General features: G+C 44.5%; 1 protein-coding gene across 1 annotated transcript; it reads left to right on the forward strand.

Annotated features, from left to right (window-relative positions):
- Positions 1–11,509: 11,509 nt before the first annotated feature.
- Positions 11,510–19,433, forward strand: IL1B (interleukin 1 beta). Its single transcript, XM_066372328.1, has 7 exons — positions 11,510–11,594; positions 12,037–12,098; positions 12,621–12,672; positions 13,993–14,197; positions 16,348–16,506; positions 17,668–17,792; positions 18,519–19,433. The coding sequence occupies exons 2-7, from the start codon at positions 12,052–12,054 to the stop codon at positions 18,726–18,728; spliced, it is 798 nt and encodes a 265-aa protein (XP_066228425.1). The 5' UTR covers positions 11,510–11,594; positions 12,037–12,051; the 3' UTR covers positions 18,729–19,433.
- Positions 19,434–24,026: the final 4,593 nt, after the last annotated feature.

The raw sequence follows: 24,026 nt of genomic DNA on the forward strand, positions 1-24,026 counted from the left end.
GAGAAGAAAATGGTCAATAGTGTGAAATGCTGCTGAGAAAAAATTTAAAGCAGAAAATGACCCATAGACTGTGAGACCAGAATGGCCTTTGTAAGAGAAGTTTCAATCAAGTGGTGGGAGGAAGCAAGACCCCTGGGGAAGGGGGCGGGGGTGAAGCAAGTGAAGACACCCTTTCCAAAGAAATAAATCAGTAGGTAGACAAAAGTGTGGTCTTCCTTGTTTTGGTTTAGATAAGCAAGATAGAAATGGGTCTGGTGAGAAGGATTCAGTACAGAGTAAAATGTTAAAAAAGAAAGACAGATAGAAAGAGAGAGGCACACACACACACACACACACACACACACACAGAGAGAGATACAGATAGAGAGAGAGATAGAGAGGCAGAGACCAAAACAACAAAATCCTTGAGAAGACAGTATTGCATCTCAACCCCCACTAGGTGCACTTCAATTCAGCAGCAGCAATAACTGTGAGTTGGTGCAGACCCCACAAGTTAACGGCATGGCCCCAACAAGACTGTCCTTACCCCAGATGCCAGTCACTGCAGAGATCCCTGGGCTATTCTCACTTTCAACTGACTGGCAATAAATTCAGAGGTTCCCATGACCTCAGGTTTGATAATTCATTAGAAAAATTCACAGAACTCAGGAAAGTGCTATTATTATTATTTTATTACAAAGTATACAAATCAAGAAGACTAGCCAAATGGCAAGACATATAAGGAGATGATGCCCTCCCAACACCAACCAGGAAGTTCCTCCAAGATCCAGGGTCCAAAGCTTTTGAGGGGATTTCATTATGTAAGCATGATTGATTAAATCATTGGCCATGTAATCAAATTCAATCTCCAGCCCCCCTTCCCTCCCAGGAGTCAGGAGGAAGAGCTGATATCCTGGGATTCAGAACCCCAACCCTCTAACCACACAGTTAGTCCTTCTGGAGACCAGCCCCCATCCTGCAGCTACCCAGGGGCCCTGCCAGTGTCAGATCATTTATGCGTCACTGAGGAAATTCCAGGGGTTTCAGAAGCTCTCTGCTAGGGTCAGGGACAATGGCCAGTCAACCCTTCATCGCATAATGGTGGATCAGGTGGTTCAGGACTTGGGTGAATGGAAGAGCCCAGGGAAGACAAGGAGCCGCATTATGTCCCCAGCGATGAAAGAAGGGCTGAGGGGGGGCAGTTGGCAGTGTGGTGGGAGATGCTGAGAGCCCCTCACATGGTGGTGGCTGAGTGTGAAGGAGAGTTGGGGTCAGGACTTGAGGTCAGTGGTGCACATTTGAAATCACAGCTGTGGAAGCAGACTAAGAAAGCTCTGCGGCACTGTTGGCCAGTGAGAGAGGGCCCGTGGTTAGGGGAGCAGTGCCTCCAGGAGGCAGCCATCTGTGGGGCTGGAAGATTTTCTCAACAGCTCTTCACAGCCCCGACCAACCGCAACCCAGACGAGGCAGACCATCCACACGACCAGGCTGGATGTCGTTAGAGAGAGATGGGAAAGAAAGTGAGAAGCCAGTAAGAAATGGCTGAAGAATGGAGCGTGGAAACTAAACAGCTGGACAAGAGAGCCAAAGCAGGGCAGGTGGAGAGATAGGGCCTACGGTTGGAGGCCTGGGCAGGAAGTAACTAGACCCCTGAGAGAGCAGAGGGGGGACACAGGAAGGCTGTGGCCACGAGGAGGATGTCTGTGTGCGCCATTGCCAAGGGGGAGCCTTTCCAAGAGGCAACCGGCCTTGTCTCAGCCCCAGACAGGAATTCCCTGGGGTCAAGATAAAACCTCTAAGGAGAGGGGCCTATGTGTAGCTCATCACTGGATTCCTAGCTGTACAAAAGTTACCCTGTGGAAGGTAATCACACCCTTTAGAAATGAATGGTGCTAAATTATTAAGGAAGCTGGAGAACTCAGGAAGTCCCTGTTTGTGAGCCCCTGGGGTCTCTGTGTGGACACAGGGCTCAGGGAGCCGATGCAGCAGAGACAGCGATGCCACAGAGACAGGGTCCCATCTCACTGCAGCCCCAGGGCCACTGGGCTTCAGTCTCCACTGCATGCACTCACTCCTACCCAACAGTGTTGAAATGCAGCGGAGATGAGACCACACATGTTAGGAGGAGGAAGGGAGACAGGAAAACTAGTATTTTCTCCATGTCAACCATGGTTCTTCTCTGTTAGATGTTCTCACATATGGGAGGGACAGGTCTACTGTCCTCAGTTTAAACATAAGGACATTGAGCCGGGAAGTTGAGTGGCTTCTGGGACCAGAAGGGCAGAGCTCCATCTAGTCCCCAACTTGGTCTTTCCAAATCACCCACTGAGTGCCTCTCGGAATCCTTTACCCAGTGGTGATTCAGTCTTTATACCAATTGCTTACCACAGCAAGGTGTCAACAGGAGAAGAGGTGTCATGGTCTCCAGGAGCCTGCAGCCGGGGGAGGGGGGTGTCAGATGGGTCCCCACAGCTACATTCAGAGCAGCTCCCTACTGCCCAGCAAGGAGGCGTGTTGCATGGGGGAGACTCTCTGGTGTTGACATGACCAGCCTGTTGCCCATCTGGAGGACTGCTTTCTTCCTGACTAGAACTGGAAGTAGGAGCCACATTCTCTGTCCTGGGACAAGGCTCTGACACATCTACGGTAGCCTTGATTCTTGAAAAGTGTCTCCTATGAAATTAGCCTCCTTAAAGGAGTTGAGAAACAGGAGGAACATGTTGGAGTTCAGAGAGGCCAGCCAATGCCTGAGGCCAGTTGTTAAGGGCTACGTGGTTTGACAATCAGTCAGTGATGAGCCAGCAAGACTGAGGGTTCAGAGAAAATGCTAAGGGCTGCTCCCTTCCCTCATCTTCACTCACATGGTCTAGTCCCCTTATCAGTGAAGGCATTTGTAAAACGACAGGCTAAGCAAGGCCATGTGGAGGATGTGGCCCCTGCTGACCTGACATTTCAGTCCAGGGCACGGCACAGCACCCTGCCCTCTCTCAGCAGTGTGGGTGGGAGAGTGTCACCTGCCAGAACTGCAGCTTCCTGGGGGCAAGTCTTGTCCCGCAGCTACACCTGACCTCAGAGGCTCAGTAGGAAAGGTGGGGAACAGGGGGTCTCAGTTGCCTTAATTCCTGTGGGACAAGATCACCCTCCAACCAAATAAGCAATTTCAGGAATCCCCAGAGGAAGTGAGAGAGATCAGGGAAACTTGCCAGTTAGCCAGAGCAGCACGACAAGACTGGGAGGCCCCGAGGTCCTGAGGCTCACACCCAAACATGCCAGACTGAGTGGCTAACTCTCCAGGGCCCGTGTTTTTTGAGGACTCCCATCTACATTATTTCAGGCAGTTAAGGAGGAAGATAACAAGCTTTTCCTGAGTCTGTGGGTCTCAGTTGCCTTCAGTATAAAACACTCCACATGCCAAAGTGGCACATTTGGGCAGCCTATTCTGCTCCCTTTTAACTCGTTAACATGCAGCACACCTATGTTTCAGCAGAGGGCAACTGTGCCTTATGCCTTTTTATGAACCCCCCTCAATGTGTTCCAAATGACACTGTCTCCGCACCCACCCTATGGCCTCAACCTCAGGCCACAGCTGCATCTATTGCGAGTGACTTGCTTTCATTCATTCATCCATTCATTGAAGCACTAATTCATTCACTTATTCAAGTAAATCACACTGGGCTGAGCACCAGCCAGCTGCCGGCACTGCCCTTGTCTCTGGGGTACTATATGAGCCAAGGTACCCAGGCCTCACTCTCGGGGACCCTTCATAAGTGGGCTGCTCTGTTGGGCACAGAATGTCCCTAACTGGTCCTGCCACATCAGTCCTGGAGAGGGAACATTGCCCTGCCATAAACCTCTGAGCCCACCTTCCTGCCCCTCAGTAAGGCTTTTCTGAAGTCTAGAGGATGAGGGAGAGGAGGTGAAACTGCCATGGGCAGTGTGGCTTCTCCCAGGCCCATGGTCCAGGGTGAGCTCCAGGCAGGTCCCAGGCTCAGAGTCCCCGTCCTGGCCACCAGGAGCCCCGACAGAGAAAGTTCTCCCCACACCCACCAGGACTCCCACTTCAAAGTGCTCTCTCCATATATGTCTGACAGTAGAAACCCATTCCTTGCCGGGTCCCAAACCAGACAACAATAATGGCTACAGTCACCTGTCCAATGAGCAAACATTCACCCTCACCTTTCCTGAGGCTTTGGGTCCTCAGCTCCGCTCTCCAGTAAACAAACCCTCCAACTAAAATATAGAAAAGACAGTTTTTAGCAATAGGTAATTTTAAAGGCTCTTAGCATAAGTAACTTCATTTAGCTTCTCTTCTATTTTTAACTCTAAATAACCTCAGAACTTACTTAGGTTTAAAACTCTCTACCCCTGGTCTTGCCAAATTACAGAAGTGACAGGGATGGGTCCTAAATCCTAGAATGTTTAGGAATGTTTTTGTTAGGTATGCAAAACGTTTATCATTACTGTGTTATCATCTTCAAAAGCTTATAGTCTTAGTATGTAGAACTATTTTTTTTCCTATTGGATCCTATAGATAAATGTCATAACAAGACAGTAAAATTTAATGAGCTTGTTAGCAAAATTAATGAATATGATTTATTGCTTTTGTACCATGCTTCACTGGGCTCCCCCTCCTTCCCATACCCCAACCAGTATGTGATTTTGTCTTTAAAAGCTGGCCCCAAACTGTATTCGGGGCCTCGTGATTTGGATAACTTAGGTCACTGTGCGGTCGCCAGCTTTAAAATAAAGACTCCTTAATTTGGCTACTTAATTGTGTGGCAAGACTTCTGTTTCTCACTGTTCCGATACAACACAACAAGAGCCCCCAGTTTCCCCACAAAGCAGCCCAATGTGTAGCTTGGAGCATTCTCAGCCTACCTTCTCTCCCTCCTCCAGCTGGCGTGTCCCTGAGTGTGTGTAGAGGGAAGGGCAGATGACCTTGACAGTTTATACACCACTGTCCACATTCTGTCTTGACTTATGTACATCTTCAAGAGTTCTTGAGGATGAGTGAGGGGAAGTGATGAGGACAGCTACCACCTCTGTGTAGAGCTGCTCCCCCTCCTCTGTACATACACACACACACCCCTCCAATAGCACTTGGTTTGATAGATGGATGGATGTTTGAATGAGTGAATGAATGAATGATGGAAGTCATTCATTTGAAGAGTTAATAATCCTGACATGACATCATCTCTGACTTCATCTTTCTGGTACTCTTGCCTTCTCAGAGGAATTTGGAAAACCCTCAAGAAATACTATAAAACTGCCATATGGTAGAAACAAAAATGTCTCTTCAGAAATTTACCTCCTGGGTATTTCTTGGAGAATACTGACAGGAGAACATCACTTCTTCCTAGCTAGGATGACAGCTCCCATCGCCTCCCTGTCCCAGAAAACTTCACAAAGTACAAAGGGCTCTGAACTTCTTAGGCAAGCAGGTAGACACCTCTCTGAATCAAGCCAGGGCAGCAAGGTGTCTGCTGGGCCTCTGTGGCAGGAAAAGCACTTCTCCTAGAAGACAATGCCCACCAGGCCACAGCCCCCCACCCCGAGGAGTCCTGGGCTCCTGGCTGCCTCCGTATCAGCAATGCTGTCTGCCAAGGAGTCCATTCAGGGCTGTTCACTGTGCTTCACTGCTTTCGACTCAGAGATAATCTTTTCTAAGGAAATGCTTTCCTAACTCAAGATGAGAGCCATGAGAGTGGCAGCATGAGGGCTCCCAGCTTCCGTCCATTTGGTCAAACAACATTGATAGAGTACTGTCATGCGCCAGGTGGGAGATGAGGACTTAAACCAGCCCTGCAACAGGGGCATTGCTAGCAAGGGGACAGCAAGCAAAGCTCCCTGAGGTGTGCACAGAAGTGTCAAAGCACCACAGAGAGGAAGGGCACCCACCACCCTGCTAGGGAAGGGGCTTGTCATGGAGGAGGTGATGCATGAGCTAGTAGTTTACCAAACCACAAAGAGGAAAAGCTGTTGCCAGAAGAAAGAACAGACTGTAAAAAGCACAGAGGCAAGAAAGAAAATCACACTCAGGGGAATGCAAATAGTTTGGAGGGGCTGAAGGATGGGTGGGAGAGGAGCACTAAAGACTCCATGGCGGCCTCACTTGCTGAACTGGAGCTCAGAATGGGATCCAATGATGGGATTTGAGCAAGGGTTGGTGTCACCAGATTTTCTCTGTGGCAAAATCTCTGTGGCTGACACATGGAGAGTGGATGGATGGAGTTTCCATGGCAACAAGTGAACCAATTAGGAGACAACTTAAGGTGAAGGAGAAGGGAGGATTAGACTACAATGAAGGGTAGGGGTGAAGAGAAATCTGTGGACCCCGGGAATGCAGGAAGTGCTCAGAGAGGCCAGTTCAGAGAACTGGTAGTGGGCAATGAGTGGATGGGTGGGTGAGTCCTTGGGTGCCTGTGTCTAAGCCACTTTCTGTTCAAATGGCTTGTCCAGTGACGGGCAGTGGGGCAGCAGGAGTGTAGGGCTTCCCTTTTTACTTTAAATGTTTTTCTTTTATTTGAAATATCTAAAATAAGCAGGTATCTTAATAAAAAGCCTGAGATGGATGTCATTAAACAACTTTAGTTCTAACGTGTCCCCCTCTGCTTGCGCACATCATCAGTTAACTTTGACAGATAAGTTCTGGGACTACCATAGCGAACATCCCTTCCTGTGAAAACTTGTTTTGAAAAATGGATTCTATGTGTCTGCCTCATAGATTTATTATTAAATGTTGGAAGATTTTCCAAACCTCTACTGTCAGGGAGAGAACAAAACCCGAGTCAGACGTTGATGAATTCTGAAATATCTTGTCATTGTACTGAAGTTTGGGCAGAATTTTTATGACACTTCTGCTGTCTCACTACACACTTCCCAGTAATTTGTGGAGATAACTATTGAGAGTTTGGGTCCCAGACTTGACCAGCGCAACCAGCAAATCCTGAGTGGCCTTGAGGGAACTTCCCCTCCCTGAAGGGAGAAGAGCCAGCTGCCAACAAGAAGGAAGTGATTGAGGAAGTTAAATTAACCAAGTTCTGGAAGGAAGTGGCCAAATCACATCTGATGATGCAACAACCAGCGAGTAGAATCCAACACAGCAGCCAGTTTGGGAGAGAAGCATTTGATCACAGATTTTAGGAGAGAAGTCATTTTTAGCATCATAAAAATTAAATACAATTTCAGAGGCAGAACCCTCAAGGGATTTTTTTGGACAACACTATAACAAAGTCTTCAGGACAAAGGAAAAGACAAAGGGAACCAAGTGACAGAGCTGCCAGTAGCAGGTGAGAAAGTGAAGGGTAATAAGGAAGAGACTCAGAAAAGGGAAGAGAACTAAACACCCAGTTTAGAAAGTCCCGGTGCTGCCCTGAGAGAAGGAGAAGGAGGGAAGTTCACACACACACACACATCACAGCCAGGTGGGAGGACAGGCAGCAGGTGGGGAGGAGCGTTCGGGAGCACACAGGAGCAGAGCTGCCAAGATTCGAACCTCAGCCAACTGGGTGCTGTGTGAAATAGAATCAGATCATGGAGAGAGAAAGGGCGCCATGGACAGCACAAGATGGGGGCAATAAATGTTTAAACAATTAAAAGTGATTTTAAAAAAGGACCAGGTTTGGGTTTAACTAACCCGTGTTTGAGTCATGGCTCCAGTATTTACTGGTTGTGTGGTCTTAGATAAGTCACTTTTGTCAGCCTTAGTTTCCCCTCTGGTGAATGGGTCAATAGTATCTACCTTAAAGTTGATTGTGAAGACTAAATAAGACCCTGAGACAAAAGTGCCTGGCACTTAGTAGGTGCTCTTTAAAAAATGTATTGTTTCTAAATTTGTATCCAAGAAAAATGGTAAAATACAAGTGTAGGATGGGGGGCTCTACCCACAACCTACGGGACGAGTCCACTGAGGCCGTCGCCTGCACACCACCACTTGTGGCGGCGTTCTCACAACAAGGCTGAGCTAAGCAGTTGCAACACAGACTGTATGGCTGGCAGAGCCTAAAGTATTTACCATCTGGCCCTTTTCAATTTTTTTAAATTATTACTAGTTTTAATATCTAACTTTCTGCCTGTGTATATCACTGGTTAACTTTGACAGATCAGTTCTGGAACTATCTTATCTAACATCATTCATTGTGAAAAGCTATTTTGAAAAATAAGCCCTGTGTGGCTGCCTTTTTCCTATGGCCCTTTATAGATAACATTTCCCAACCCTTGGAATAAGTGGTACCAGAGCCTTTAGTCTGTGGCTGACTCTTAGGTTACATGTGAGAAAAGACATGGGGGGCCTGACATCTGCCTCACCAACCCCGAGGCTTTTGTTCCTGGATCCAAAAGAAGGATAAGATTTCACCGGCCTCTCAGGTAGCAAAGCCACTGGAGACCATGCACCTCACCAGCCCCAGCACTCGTTCATATAGCTGAGCCTTCCTTGTTCTAGACCCGGGGGTGAGGGGGCATCCCTGCCTCTGCCCGTCCCTTCTCTGGGTCTGAGAGGAAAAAGCGTGCCTAAGGAGATGATATTGTAAAATGAGGAGAAGAGGTTTTAAAACTAAAAATCAGACTGTCCAATTCCAAATAATCCTCAAAGCAGAAAACGAAGGAGAGAGGTATCCACAGAGACAGATATGACTACACAGGACATTTATACTCTCAGATACCAGAGCAGCTCACAGAAATTACAGAAGAGAAAGCAGATTCTTAAGAACAACATGAGTCCATACATAGATGGGACATAAAAATGAGACTCAGAGACATGGACAAGAGTGTGATGGTAATGGGGGTGGGGGGGGGGAGGAAGGAGGGGGGTGGGGGAGGGGAGGGCACAAAGAAAACCAGATAGAAGGTGACAGAAGACAATTTGACTTTGGCTGAGGAGTATGCAACATAATCAAATGTCAGAATAATCTGGAGATGTTTTCCCTGAATATATGTACCCTGATTTATCAATGTCACTGCATTTAAATAAATAAATAAAATAAAATGAAAAAAAAAGAACAATATTAGGAAGTTAAAGCCAAGAATGAGATGGGGTTTGGGGGAAATTGTGGGGATAGTTTTGGCTTAGTTCTGTTCTGAAGTTAATATACCCTAAAGGAATGGCCCATGGCAGAGAGCAGACATTACTACCCTCACCCATGATATTTTGAGAAACTAGCCATGATCATTTTGCTTGTATTCTTGCTCAAAATGATTGAAAACCATTTGGGTGAGGCCAATCATTTTTTATTATTATTTTAATTGATTTTTAGAAAGAGAAGAAGAGAGAGACAGAAAGAGGTGTGTGGGGGAAGAGATTTGTTGTTCCACTTATTTATACCTTCACTCACTGGTTAATTCCTATATGTGCCCTGACCGAGCATCAAACCCACAACCCTGGCATCAGGACGATGCTCCAACCAAGCTACCCAGTCAGACCAAGTGAGGCCAATCTTAATAAGAGAGGGTAAAAGCCCAAGATCAAACATAAGATGGTACCACAGCACTTACTGCTCTGAATATATGCCAATCTCCTCTCTTGGAAGAATGACATACCACTGTAGAGGGCAACTTGCAGCTGGCAAGGCCCTGAGGGACATAAGAGCTAAAGAATATCCCCAAAGCTGCAGCTCTCCACAACATCTTGGCACTGCTCACTCCTCATTTCTGCCAGCTCCATTTCTTGGGGTCTGCATTACCATCCACATTATCATCACTCTGCCAGATGCCCACCTCAGTATAACAAGCTCTGTAATGAGATGGTCTCTGCTCTCAGGGATCTGGAAGTGTTGTGGCCTGAGGGGTCTCCTTGGAGAGGTAGAGTTTAACACATGTATTGTACAACCTGCTTGAATGACACAACAAGATGTTTCACTTCCTGAGACGGACAGGATACCAAGTTCTGAGTGCAGGCCGGATGAGATGTGTAGAGACTACTGCAGACAACTATGTCACAAGCATTGCCCCATGGCTCCAAAACTTCCCTTGAACAGAAAGAATGAGACTCATACATCCTGGATAGCAGAAGATGGAAAAGTAGATTCAAGACTCCTATATCCATCTCAAGCCCCAGGAACAGAATGAATTAACTGGGACATGGTGCTCCTTGGCATTGGCTTTTATCCTTCATTCAGCTTCTAATCACATGTACAGATTGAGAGCATCTTGTGGTCTCCGTTAGGAAAGCCCACAGAGCTACTAGACCAGCAGGTCCTGCTAACCCCAACATAAAGACTCTGAGGGAGGGGATAGGTCCATCAATGAAGTTTAGGGACCAGTGGTTACTTTGCAGAGTGGAGGCAAAACAGAAGAGTTCACCTGGCTCCCTAGACAAGGCCTCTAGGGTGTCTGCAGGACCAGACACCCAATTCTATGACGGCTCAGAGTTCGGAGCAGGCTTCTGTTTAACCAACTCGCCATTGAATAGGAATGCAGCTTTTAGATTCTTGTGGAACATGTCATTTACTAATTACATAGAATTATTTGGTCTACCTTCCTGATATAAGACTAAGACTCCAAAACTAAGACTCAAAAGGCTGCTTGGTAAGCAAGCCCACTGGGTTGTCCTTGCCCCACAGTGGAAGTTATTTCTCTCCTGTTTATAAAAGTCAGAGGCTCTTTCTCATGGACAGTGCAGAGCAAGCACAGTAGCTGGCACATACTAAGCACATGCTCATTTGAATGAAAACACTGTCACATTCATACTCACCCACTCAGGCAGCAAACATTGATTGTCTGAGTTTGCACCCCAAGCACTGTGGTAGACCTAGCTTCAAAAGAGTTCACAGCCTCCTACAGGAACCAGAGAAGTGAGCAACGTCTCAATTTAGTGCTGTAATAAGTGTGATAACATAGATGTGTCAAACGGATCGGGAAGGACCTGTTCCTACACTCCTGCACGGGTCATCCTTGCTCATATGCTAAAATGTGAGGGTTGTCCTGAGGCGGGCACTCCACTGGTGTCTAACTTAAACAAAGTCTGGTGCATTTCTGTACACTAACAACAAAATTTGAAGGAGAAGTATTTTTAAATCCCATTTACAATAGCATCCACAACAATAAAGTACTTAAAAATAAATTTAACCAAAAAAGTGAAAGACTTATACCCTGAAAACTATAAGATATTGATGAAAGAAATTAAAAAAAAAAAACACAAAGAAATGAAAAGATATTCCATATTCATGAATTCGAAGAATTAATACTGTTAAAATGTTCATTCTACCCAAAGCAATCCACAAATTCATTGCAATGCCTACCAAAATTTCAGTTAAAACATTCACTAACTTAAGAAAATCTCGCATTAATATTGACATGATCTGCATAATGGTCATGGAAGATGATGTTTATTTGCATGATGATGTGTGTGCATAATGTCTCAGCTCACTGCCACTTGACCTTCCATGAGAGAATTATTGCAGTTTACCTTCTCCCAGAAGTTACCGTTCATCCTCTTCTTTGTGTGTGTGTGTGTTTTTTAACTTGGTTGTGAAACCAGCTGGGAAATTTCTCATTTTCCCACTTCTGCTTTTGAAGGCCATAAAAGAGTGAAGGAGAAACTGGCAGACATACCTCCTCTGTGAAGCACACAAGCTATTCCAGAACTCTGTTCTCTCCAGCCAGTCTTCACTGCTCAGGTATGACTTTAATTAACTCATTTTTTATGACGAGATCCTAAGGGCGTCTCTCTGTCTCCCCCTCTCTCTGTCTCCTCCTCTCCCTCTCTCCCTCTCTCCCTCTCTCCCTTGCTGCCTGAAGGCTGGACTTTTTTGCACAAATGCTATGTGTACTGTTATGCTATGACTTAAGAAATATTCTGGAAATGCACACTGCTGATACCTAAGAGGTCAGTGTCAAAGCCCCTGTTCCAGATCTCTTGATTTGAGTTTGGTTTAGTAAATGTTTCCCTCTGGAGACAAAAGGAGGAGGCTCTTTTATGCATTTGTTTGTTCTTTTAAAGATTGTTTCCTTGCAGGCTAGCTATGTACTGGGTGCTGAGGGAAACTCACCCATAAAGGCAGCCCTTACTCGGTGGGACCTGGCATGGTAAGGGTTACTCGTTTTCCCCTGTTTACACAGGTTCTTGAAGCAGCCATGGCAGCAGTACCTGAACTGAACAATGAAGTGATGGCTTACTACAGGTCAGTGGGGAGACAGACCGGGAATGCAAACAGGGCTCGCCTTTCCAGAGTGAAGTGCTGTCTGTGTGTGGAGACCAGATTTGTCCCCCAAACTGTCCCTTTCAGTGGCAAGCAGGGGTCTAAATTAACTTGGTTTAAACACTGATTTCGTGCAACAAGTCCAGCCTTAGGATCCACAGTTATCCCTGGTGCTGCTGCAGGGGCTTCCTGCAGATGGCAAGCAAGAAAAGATGCCAAGTGGATGGGATGGTCCAAGGGACCTCTTGGCAAAGCCTGACTTCAGGAGAGGGAAAGCTTAGATTTTAACGGTGCTAGACATTAGGTCCCAGGATCCCACTAGGAGTCCAGGCCTGCCCTGCCTCCTGTGAGCTCCAAGCATCTCGCCATGAAACTTGCCAGCTCCCAGCAGCATTTAGGGGTGCGCTGCTTGTAATTTCCTATTAACAGTGAAGACTGTTTGCAGGAAGGAAAATAAACGTGTCTGGGAGAGATAATTAAGCAGTGTTTCTGTTTTTATTACAGTGACAACGAAAATGACCTGTTCTTTGAGGTTGATGGCCCCCAACAGACTAAGGTGAGACTATGAGCTTAGTGTCCAACTCATGGAGGGGTACTGACCTGGGAAAGGTTCAAGGAAAAAGGTTCTGGGCCACCTGGATTCTGTGGTATGTTGTGATGGAATGACTTACAGGTCTTCCAGTAAGACAGGTGCAGGCTACACTGCATGCAGACCTGGCCGCAGTGTGGCTCCCACGCCACACAGCCACTCACTAAGGCATGGTGATGGCACCAGGCTCGCAGAAGGGGGAGGGATGACAGCAGTGATAAGGTTTGCTATGTAGTATCAGAAAGATGGCCAAAGCTTCCATGCAACCTTGATTCTCCTTTTAGGAAAGGGGCTCAGCCTACATTACTCATGGTAGCCAAGTTCTGAGGCCCAGAGGAGATGACCTTGAGAGTTACTGTGTCCCCTTTTAAGGTGGAATCATGTTTTTCTCCCTGGAGTGGAGTTTATGACAACAAGATGTGGATGTTATAAACAAAAAGATGAATTGGGAGTTGAGAGAAAATCAATCACTTGGTGTTTGACCTTGGACATGTAATTCTACATTTTAAGGCCTCACCCAAAATGTTTTAAAACCAGCATAACTGGTTTAATCCTGCCCATAGCAGGGTGTGGTTTCTCTGTCTGGCCCTCTGTTTCTCCCAGCAGCCTGGCTCTGTCAGTGGAGCCTGCGCTCTGGGCAGGAATTTGTCTTATAGTCAGCGTTCCCCTTTGCCATGAGAAGTCTCTTTAACTGTCTCTCAAGCTTTTAAACCGTTGTCACGCCTCAGGATAACCTTAATACAGGTACACAGTTTCTCTGAGTAATGAATGGCAAAGTGGAAACATACTTCACAAATAGTAACCACTTTTAATTTATTTGCTGAATGCTTATGAAATAGCATTCTGGGGCGGGGTGGTGGTGGGGGGAGAGAACTTACTTAAAATAATTAGAAACTTGTTGAGTGAGTGTAAGTGTATAGAAAATATTATAGGTCATCACTGACAAAAAAATTTAAATGCATAGTGTTAGAGCATTAGAGATATAACAAGGTATAAAGTTTAAGAAGGCAGAAGTTCATGGTTAGTGGAGAAGGTATAAAAAAGATACACAAACTACAAATGGGATTTGCTCCAAAAGAATACCATATTGGGCATCAGAAAGCCCAAATTCTGGCCTCTAGCCTGCCACATACCCGTGGGTAAGCCACTTAACCTTTCTTGGTTTAGAGAGATGAGATTTTATTGTTAGAAGCTCAGTTATCTCTAAGGCCCCTTCTGCCTCTCTGATGACAAAAGGGAGTTCTCTGGCCCGACCCTAGCACACTCACTTCCTTGGTCTTTCCATAGTGCTCCTTTCAAGACCTGGCCCTCAGCTCCCTGGGGAATGAGAGCATCCAGCTGAAAGTCTCCCACCAGCTCTGCAACACGAGGTTCAGGCAGGGCGTGTCAGTCATTGTCGCTGCGGAGAAGCTGAAGAAAATCCCCAATGTCTGCTCAGAGACCTTCCTGGAGAACGACCTGAGGAGCCTCTTTTTCTTCATCTTTGCAGAAGGTACCTAATGAGAGCTAAGGGCAGACAAGAGATCTCCATTACTTCCTTCTCAGCATCCATAAGTCAATGGTCAATTAAACTTCCCCCGAAGCTGAAACCCTTGTGAATTAAAAGGGGTGACACAGTAGACCTGACAAGCTCAGGGGTCACATGTCAGACCTGGAAAGCGTGGTAACTCAGAGTAACCATCTAGGGTGGTCTGATTACAAATCCCTAACTGGGTAGGTCATGGCACTTCATCAAGTCCTAGGTCTGTAGCTTCCTTAGCAACTTCCCTCTTTGCTTATGGAGCCCAGTCCTTTGTTCTTATGCTTCTAGCAGAACACATTTTGAAATGTCAGAGTAATTTTCTTTTCCTACCTTTTGGAGGCACAACTGCAGGCACCAAAGCATGAGATCACAGAACCCCTCATTGTCATCTTGTCCCCCTCATACATCTCTATGTCTCTGTATGCTGTAAATGTGAATTATTAACTATGCTGTGCCCACCAATGTAAAATGTGTCTTTCCGTTTTGTTTTTGGTCCAGTCCTAGAGATTTCTGCATTTTGCTTTCTCCTGACCCCATAATCTACCACCAATGAATTTCAATCTTCTTATACTTAGGAACAAGTGAAAATAGGAAAATTATTTTGGCAGAAATCACCCTGAATATAAGCAAATTCAACTAAGATCATTGGGTCTATGATCTTCATACAACGTCAGGATGGTTAATTCTTTCACGGACTGCCACAAAATTCCTGGCAGACGAGTCTACAGACCACCAGTCTACAGACCGATGGTTAGAAAACACTGGCCTAGAGGAAACTGAGACTAGAAAGCCAGACCAGGATAAACTAGGAAAGCCAGAAATATTGGTAGCTCCTTTTAGGGAAAATCCAGGACAGGCAGGTAAACCAGCAGTTGTATACATTCCTTCAACTAGAACAGAATTAAGGACTCTAACTAAAGATTTCTCTGATCCTCACCAAGACCCTGTTGGGTTCACAGAGGAATTTGATTTGACTGTTAGAACATATGAAACTAGGAAGTTGGCTGATCAATTAACTAAAACTATAAGAAGAAAGAAAGAAAAAGAAAGAAAGAAAGAAAGAAAGAAAGAAAGAAAGAAAGAAAGAAAGAAAGAAAGAGAAAGAAAGGAGGGAAGGGAGGAGGGAAGGAAGGAAGGAAGGAAGGAAGGAAGGAAGGAAGGAAGGAAGGAAGGAAGGAAGGAAGGAAGGAAGGAAGGAAGGAAGGAAGGAAAAAAGAAAGAAAAGAGAAAAAATAGAAATAGAAAATAAAAAGACAAAGGTACTAAAATTATGAATTTACAACTCCAGCAATTAAGCAATCAGGTCAGACCTCCCCAAAGGTCTTTTAGATAAGGGGAAAAAGGGGTCTGCTTTTGTGGTAAAAATCCAGGTCATTTTAAGAAGGATTGTAGAAAACTGAAATGAGATTTAGAAAAAGAAGAGAAACAGAAGCAAGCATAGAGCTGTTCTGAGGATTCCATGAAGACATTTCCCCTTGTTCTTACCAATACATTAAGAGAAAATTGAAATTAACATAAAAGGAGAAACTCAAAGGCCCTTTAATTCTAATGTATAAAATGAACTGCAAAACTGTCATTCTCTGGAGCATTTTCTCAATCTGTTGTTATCTTGCTTCTGGGCATGTCCTCAAATTCTTGGTTTAGATAAATTCTTATAAAGCTTTCTACAGATTTGAACATTCTTTCATCAGTATCCTTTAAAGTACTAGGCTCATCAATGAGAGGAAAACAGAGAAACCTAGACACAAAACTGATTGTCTCTTTAGTTGAAACTATTCTTTAAATAAGACCTTAGTAACTATTCATATTTGCAAATCACTCCATCATTCTCAAGGTCCTTACTCTTACATTATCTCCTGCACATCTCACATCTTGTTGGGCCAGTATTATTGGATCACCATTTTACATGTCACTCTATTGCTCATCCATAGCAAGCAATAGCACTGAAACTTGAACCCATCTCTTATGGTGCCACATCCGATGTTCTTACCCATCCCTACTTCCTCCCCACCGTGTTCCAATTTCTTGAACTGTGCATGTCCTCCAACAAGCTCAACTCCCCTCATCAAGCCTGCCCTTCTTGTTTTCTACCTAAACAATGCATGTGCTCCACATTTCAGAACCCATCGACTGCACGTGGGAAGACAATTGTGTGAGTGATGCAGCCTTCCTATCGCATAAGTGCAGACTCTGGGACAGAAACCAAAAACCCCTGGTGCTGTGTGGACCGCATGAGCTGCAGGCTCTTTACCTCAACAGACAGGACATGCACCAACAAGGTAACTGGGACATCTTGATCCCTCTCTTGGCATCCTGACATTTTCAACAAAGTAGAACATTAAGGCAAATTATCAATATCAGTGAAAAAAATGTTATAAAAAATATATAAGCTTTTCATCTGGGTCCCAGCAATGACACCAGGTTAATTCCCTTAGTACACTTATTTTCCTGCAAGAGATGTAACTGAGAGATCGGACTGCTCAAGCACACAGAGGACCATGGTCCGGCCAAGTCATTTAATGAGAGTACAATGTCAGCGCTTTCATTAGAAAGGGGTTACTTGATGGACGTGACCTAACTTCCTGTGGGTTCTTTTTTCCTGTTGTTGAGGTTGAAAGTAGAATGGTGAAGAGATACTGTGCCCATCTCCATTCCCAGTCCTGCCCCTGTGCCCTAACACATTTCCCACATGACACCAGATAGGTCCTTCCAGGGAAAGTTCCCTGACAAGCAGGAAATGTTATCTCTGTGCTGTAACTGGCATATCTTCCAAGTCTGGGGAGCTCATTAGTTGTGGGGTCTGCCTGACACCCTGACCCCGTGGTGGAATCCGTGTGGAGGGATGTGGCCAAGAGAGCAGCTGAAAGGAGCAGCCTATTCTCTTCCAGGGCTGCTGACCTTGGAGAGCATCACCACTGGGGGAAGCTTCCTGCTCTCAGCCAAGCCAAGACGATCCTTTTCTGTCAGAACTGCATCGTGAGCGTGCCCGAGGGGCCTCCAGATGATACAGTTGTGACTAAGAAAGATTAAAATAAATGTCTATCTTTGCAACCACTTTTCCCAGCTAAACCTCTCTTTGCCCAAGTTTCTCCCACTTGTTGGTCTACATTCTTAAAACAGACTTGTGCCTGATTTTGGGGGGGAGCCCAGCTTGACTGCTTTCCTTTCCTACCATATTGATCAGATGATTTTCTGATTATGAGGAGAGGTCCATCGCTGGCCAGAGACAAGATGGTTAGACCCCCTAACTCTTCATTGCCACTGTGATGAGGCTTTGTGAAGCCACCAGACCTTCTCTGGGAAAAACTGGAATAAATCAAATGAGCCTGCTACAGTCTATGAGAATCCATAAGAAGGTTCCTACAAAGAAGGCTAAATTGTACGGGTCCTGGGTTTGGGGCTGAGCATCCCTGACCACAAGGCCTCTCTTCTTTCCCTAGTGGTGTTCTCCATGAGATTAGTGCCAGGAGAAGAAAGTAACAAGATACCTGTGACCTTGGGCATCAAGGAAAAGAACCTGTACCTGTCTTGTGTAATGAAGGACAAGCCCACCTTGTATCTGGAGGTAAGTGAGAACCAGAGGCTGAAGGCCCTTCTCAGCTCCTCTGAAACACACTAGCTGTCACTGACTTCTAAGACAATCACCTTCTTCCCCAGAAAACCTGGGAGCAGATCTATTTGACAATTGTGCACAAACATAAATAAATTTAATGTAATTGTTAAATGCACAAAATATTCACTTCCACTGCAGAGAATTAAATCATTTTGCTGATGTTTTGCCCTGTCACCACCCAATAGATTAGGCAGTGCTGCTTCATTTGACAGATGACACTTTGGGCAATTAATAAATTCAAAAGAAAAAATAAATAAATTCAAAAGACCTGTCACCTGTTGTCATCTCCACTTCACTCCCCAAATCACAATCCCTCCCACTCCCCAGCTTTCCCAGCAGAAGCTTCATCTCCAAGTTGAGGTCATTCTAGCCAAAGCCATTACAAAAAAGTACAGCAGAAGTCCCTAGAAACTAAGTACTCCTAAAAGATTAACCTAATTTTCATTTTTTAAAATGCCTACCTATACTATTCTCCTTACCATTTGACACTCAGTTTCAGAAAAGGGTAAGAGCTCCTGATTCAGCCACCACAGGGGAAGTTGGGTTCACAAAGATAGCTCAGGAGTCTGGCTCCTGGTCCTGGCTCTTCAGTTTCCTGTCTAACTGACCCAGAGAATAGCTCTACCAAAGTGTCTTTGTTCCTTCCTTCACAGGCATTTTTCTTCTGTTTTGTTGCAGACAGTAGAACCCGAACATAAGTTAAAGACTAAGGAAAAGCGATTTATCTTCAACAAGATAGAAAATAGGAACAAGGTAGAATTTGAGTCTGCCCTGTACCCCAACTGGTACATCAGCACTTCACAAGCAGAACAGACTCCCGTCTTCCTAGGAAATAGAAGAGGTGGTCAAGATATAACTGACTTCACCTTGGAATACTTGTCTCAATGAAGAGCCCTGGACCCAGAGGGCCCACATGTGTTAAGTAACCCCAAGGGCTGCAGAAGGGTTTGAGCACGCAGGCGGATTGCACTTCACTGTTGTCTAGTCAACGCCCTCCCCCACATTAATGCTAAGGAGACCAGCCAGAAGAAGCCCCCTCCTCCCTGTACCAATTCTCAGCCCCAGGCCTCTCTCGTCTCTCTGCTTACACAAAGCCAACCTTCACATCCCGTTCAAAGAAACCCTCTGGCCTTTGCACTTAGCTTCCAATGAGCAACTATCTAAACTATCTATTTATTTATTTATTTATTAATGATAAATTAATGATCTATTTAATTTAGTTCAAGGGGATCAAAAAATGGCAGTTCCTGCAAAAGAGCCCAGTCTTCAATATCTAAGGAACCAATTTAATTTGAATGAGTGTGCTGTCTCTATATCAAATCCTTTCACCTGGTTGAATAAGCTCAGATTTCATTTTATTATTTTAGGATTTTATTTATTCATTTTTAGAGGGTGGGGGAGGAAAAGGAAGCATCAGCTTCCATATTTGCCTTGACCACACAAGCCTAGGGTTTCGAATCAACAACCTCAGGGATCCAGGTTGATGCTTTATCCATTGTGCCACCACAGGTCAGGCAGCTCAGATTATTTTAATAGGAATAATTCTAAATGAGTCTGAAATAATTCTGAAATAAATTTCACTGAAAAATAAAATTGTTTCTATGCCGTAATTGACTTTTCTTGGCTCTGACACAGAAGATGGGAGCTGACCGCCTGCTCTCAGTGAGTGCCCCGAGTACCTGGAAACATCCCTGAGCAGCAGAGCCACCTCCCACTCACCCCCTTTGTTTCTCTTTTTCAACAAAATGATATTTAGTACAGAACGTTTATCTGAAAACAAGATCAGCCAAAGCATTATAGGGACTGAGGTCGTGGAAATGGCTGCCGATAATTTCTCTATTCATTTATTCAACAAACATTTATTAAGCAAATGCTATAGACTAGTTCTAGGGGTGGGAAGCACAGAAGCAAGAAAGGTAAGGCATTCCCAGTTAGACATGAGAGGCAGAGATACACAAGCAAAATGAGGGCAACATGACAAGTAGAGGTGACCCGGTAGGACAGGAGCAGTCAGGGAGCATGACAGATCTGCTGTGAAGGACAGAGTGTCACAGAGGGCAACAGATGAGTCAGGCCTAAAAAGATGAGCAGCAGTCCCCCACATAGAAAACAAAGACAAAGGCACTCCCTATCGGTGGAGGGACTGGTGTGAACAAAGGCATGGAGGTGTAAGAATAAATATGTCAGGAGAGAACCTTCAAGATTACAGAAGTCACCGGAAGCAAAGTCAAAACACAAAACCAAGCCAGGGGAAAAGCAGCTGTTGTAACTTGTATTTCAGACGAAGGAAGAATTTGCTTAGTATGTAAAGAGTTTCCTCAAAACATTAAAAAAAAAAAACAGAAACAAAAATTTAACAAAACAATAGGCAAAAATCCAACAAAAATGTGTTAACAGTCTGTCAACAAAAAAGGAAATACTCGGCCCTGGCCGGTTGGCTCAGTGGTAGAGCGTCGGCCTGGCGTGCAAGGGGTCCCGGGTTCGATTCCCGGCCAGGGCACACAGGAGAGGCACCCATCTGCCTCTCCACCCCTCCCCCTCTCCTTCCTCTCTGTCTCTCTCTTCCCTTCCCGCAGCGAGGCTCCATTGGAGCAAAGATGGCCCAGGCGCTGGGGATGGCTCCTTGGCCTCTGCCCCAGGCGCTAGAGTGGCTCTGGTCGCAACAGAGCGACGCACCACAGAGGCAGAACATCGCCCCCTGGTGGGCGTGCCCGGTGGATCCGGGTCGGGCGCATGCGGGAGTCTGACTGTCTCTCCCCGTTTCCAGCTTCGGAACCCCCCCAAAAAAAAACCAAACAAACAAACAACACACACAAATGCTTATTGCATTTTGTGGTAGTTAACTATGTTTCCATGTACTTTAATCTTTTCAATCTTGAGAGAGATTGTTTATCCTTATTTTACACATTTGGATATTGAAGAGAAGAATAACTTGCTTACATCTGATAGCTAATGTTAAAAGCTATTGTCTTTTTCAAATTATGATAACATATTAAGTCAAAAGGCATTTTTGTCATAATAAACTTGGAAGAGAAACGGGTAGTAGAATGGAGCAGACTAATTTGGATTTAAGAATGACTGTGTGAAGGATTTATGGAAATCTGGTTAATTGGAATTTTGGTTAATTAAAAGCCAGTTAAAGTGGGGAAAAAAAAAAAGAAATACTGTTAGAGCTTGGACAGAAAAAGGTGTTCAATATTGCTTATAGTAAGATGGATTAACAGCTCTTTGTGTACCAATGTTTATTCAGATTACAAATGACAAAAGTTCCATAGCAACACTGTAGGAAGACCTCCACTCTTAAGCATTACAGGTGGGAGTGTAAATTGGTACAACTACTACAGAGGAGAATTTTATAACAACCATGAAAATGACAAATGCATATCCCCTTTGGTCCAGCAATTTCACTTCTAGGATTTACCCTGCAGATGAACATGAAACTGGAAAAATGACTGCAGGTCTGGCTGCCTGTCACCATGAAAACCAATGACATGACACAGGTGCTAGTGAGAAGAGGCTTATTCAGGTGCCGGCCACCTGAGAAGATTGGGGGCTCCTACCCTCAAAAACTCATCTTCCTCTTTTGGTGCAGACAGGGATTTTTATAAGAGAGAGAAGAAGGGGGAATAAAGAAAAATAGAATAAAAGAATCAAAAGGAAGGAATTGAGAGATCTTTGCTGGGGGAACTCAGCACAGTGTGTTCAGAGAAATGGATGAAAGTCATCAACTCTCAGGAGCTGGTGTATGTGAAGGTCAGAGTTTGTTTCCTTGGTTGTTACAGGAACTGATGCTGGCAAGTAACTTATAAACTAGGGGTTTTGCTCTATATAGCAAGTTTCCACACATTCCCTCAGTCGTGTTGTCCACTTGGCCTTGAAGGAGAATCAGAACTGCAAGCTTCATCACAGTGAGAGTGGGGGGGAAGGAGGGGTGAGGTGCAGCTCCCACTTGTGCTTACTCTTCTTGCTCAGATGGTAACCCTTGGTGTGCCTCAGCCAGAGGGGAACAGGCCTTTTAACTGTAATGAGAGCTTGGCCAGAGGTGAAAGCACAGGATTGATTGTATATATTTGATTGTTACAGACTACTTAACTATGATCACTAAACTAATAATATTGAATCATAGTTATGGACTTAACATTTTCCAGAAATTCTTTTATAAGCTTACTTTGTTAGTATATTCTTATTTAGCTCTATTTAATGGTTAGTCAGATGTAAAGCCAGTAGCCACTGCCACGGCCATGCAGGTTCTCATTGGATTTGGGCAAATGGTCAAGGAACAGGGGAGCCAGCAGATGGTGGGCCATTCCGTTTATTAAAGTCTCGTAATGGTGGACGAGCAAACAGGCAGGGAGGACTGCTTCCCTTTCTCTCTCTGGACTCTCCTGGACTCACAGCCCCACCAGCCACAGCACACTCCCCAGCCAAACTGGCCAGGCTGAAATCTCAGGGCTCCCAAGTTCTTCAGCACTCTTTCTCTCTCTCTCTTTCTGGACTCTTCAGCAAAACAGACTGGAGGAAAAAAAAAACCCTTCTCCAGCAAACAATGGCTCCTCCCAAGCAAGAAAGCAGTCTGCTACTTGCAATCTGCCTCCCTGAGGGCAAGCACTGCAGCCTTCCGTAAATGAGACACACATGGCGCTGACCTGCACCAATGCAACATACAAGCGAGCAAACCTAAACACACTTGTTTACCCAACAGTGAGACTAACATCAGTAAGTCAGCAATATAGCATATTATTCCCAGTTACAAACATACACCCTTGTGAAATGACACATGATCAAGTTATTCATTGCACATCATTCATAATAGCAAAAAACTGGAACTATCCCAAATGTCTATTAACACTTACTAAAGAAGACTGGCTAAAGGTATGAGCTGTGACAGGTATACAGCCATTTTCTTTTAGGTCCTGAGCCTGGTCCCCCAGGCTGTTTGAAAGAGTCAATGTTTCTTTTCTCTGCAATCCCTTACCTCCACCCCCTGCACCCCAATACAATCAACTCGTAAAGACAGAAAAAAAGTATAAAATCCTTCACCCACCAGGATCAGGAAGTGAGGGCAGAGGACTCTCAGCCACCACCTGAGCATCCCAAATACACTGCTACTGAACCTGGAGAGGGCTCGGCTGCAGGAGGGCGTTGTCTGGGCCGTGTCATTTGTATATGAATGTTGAGTCCTTGGAGCAGAGGAATATATGGAATCCAGGTACATACAGGAGCATCTACACACAGTATGGTTTAGCTTTAAAATGAAACATCTCAGGAACACCTGGAAGAGATGTGAAGTATGGAGCTGAGCCTCAGTGCCCTCAAGCCTGTGAGTGAAACCCTTGTCCCAAGTAGATAATGTCCTCCTAATGCCCATCATCGTGACCTCACTGTCAGAGCAGCAAGTCCAGTTCCCTCCCCCAAAGGCCCTTCCAGGGCTTAACCTTTGTCAGTTGTTGATCATCCCTATTGTAGCTTACATACCACCCGCAAGAATTATGAAAAACTGTGACCTAACCTCTCCACCAACATATATGTTTTAGATTAGAATCTTGTCACCATAACTTTAGTTAATTGCAAATGTTATCATTACTGAAATACTATAAATTTAACATTTTTTTAATTTGCAGGGTTTTTTAAATTTATTAGATTGACATGGTTCTCCAAACCATATAGGTTTCAAGTGTAAATTTGACATTTTAAAATAAAACTGCTACATCTCTTTTATTAAGGTATTCAATAAAATCCCAATACTGTGGTGACTGTTTCTTACTGTCAACCACCTAAAAATTACATGAACAAATTCTTCAACATTCAGAAAATTTACAGGATTTTTTTTTCACCTTGAATTGATATTTCCAATTATTTCCCCCATGAAATTTTATATTAATATAATATGTATTATGCTTCAAAACATAAAGTCATCCTATGATGATATTTATTTGCAACAATAAAAATGTATTCAATCAAAACTTAATATATTTTATATAACAATAAGATGTTCAAGTTTTTAAATTCTTCCAGATTAAGTCATCATTATAATTATTGTTAGTGCACAATTGATCAAAATAACATAAAGATATAAATATACTTTATTACAAATGTTGGTTTTCATTAGCAATATATCTTAATGAGACAGAGTTTTTAAAATTATTTTGTATATTTATATATATTACTCATAGTTAAAATGAGGAT

This window comes from Saccopteryx leptura, chromosome 3 (genome assembly GCF_036850995.1).
Source record: "Saccopteryx leptura isolate mSacLep1 chromosome 3, mSacLep1_pri_phased_curated, whole genome shotgun sequence".
In the NCBI taxonomy this organism is placed as follows: domain Eukaryota; kingdom Metazoa; phylum Chordata; class Mammalia; order Chiroptera; family Emballonuridae; genus Saccopteryx; species Saccopteryx leptura.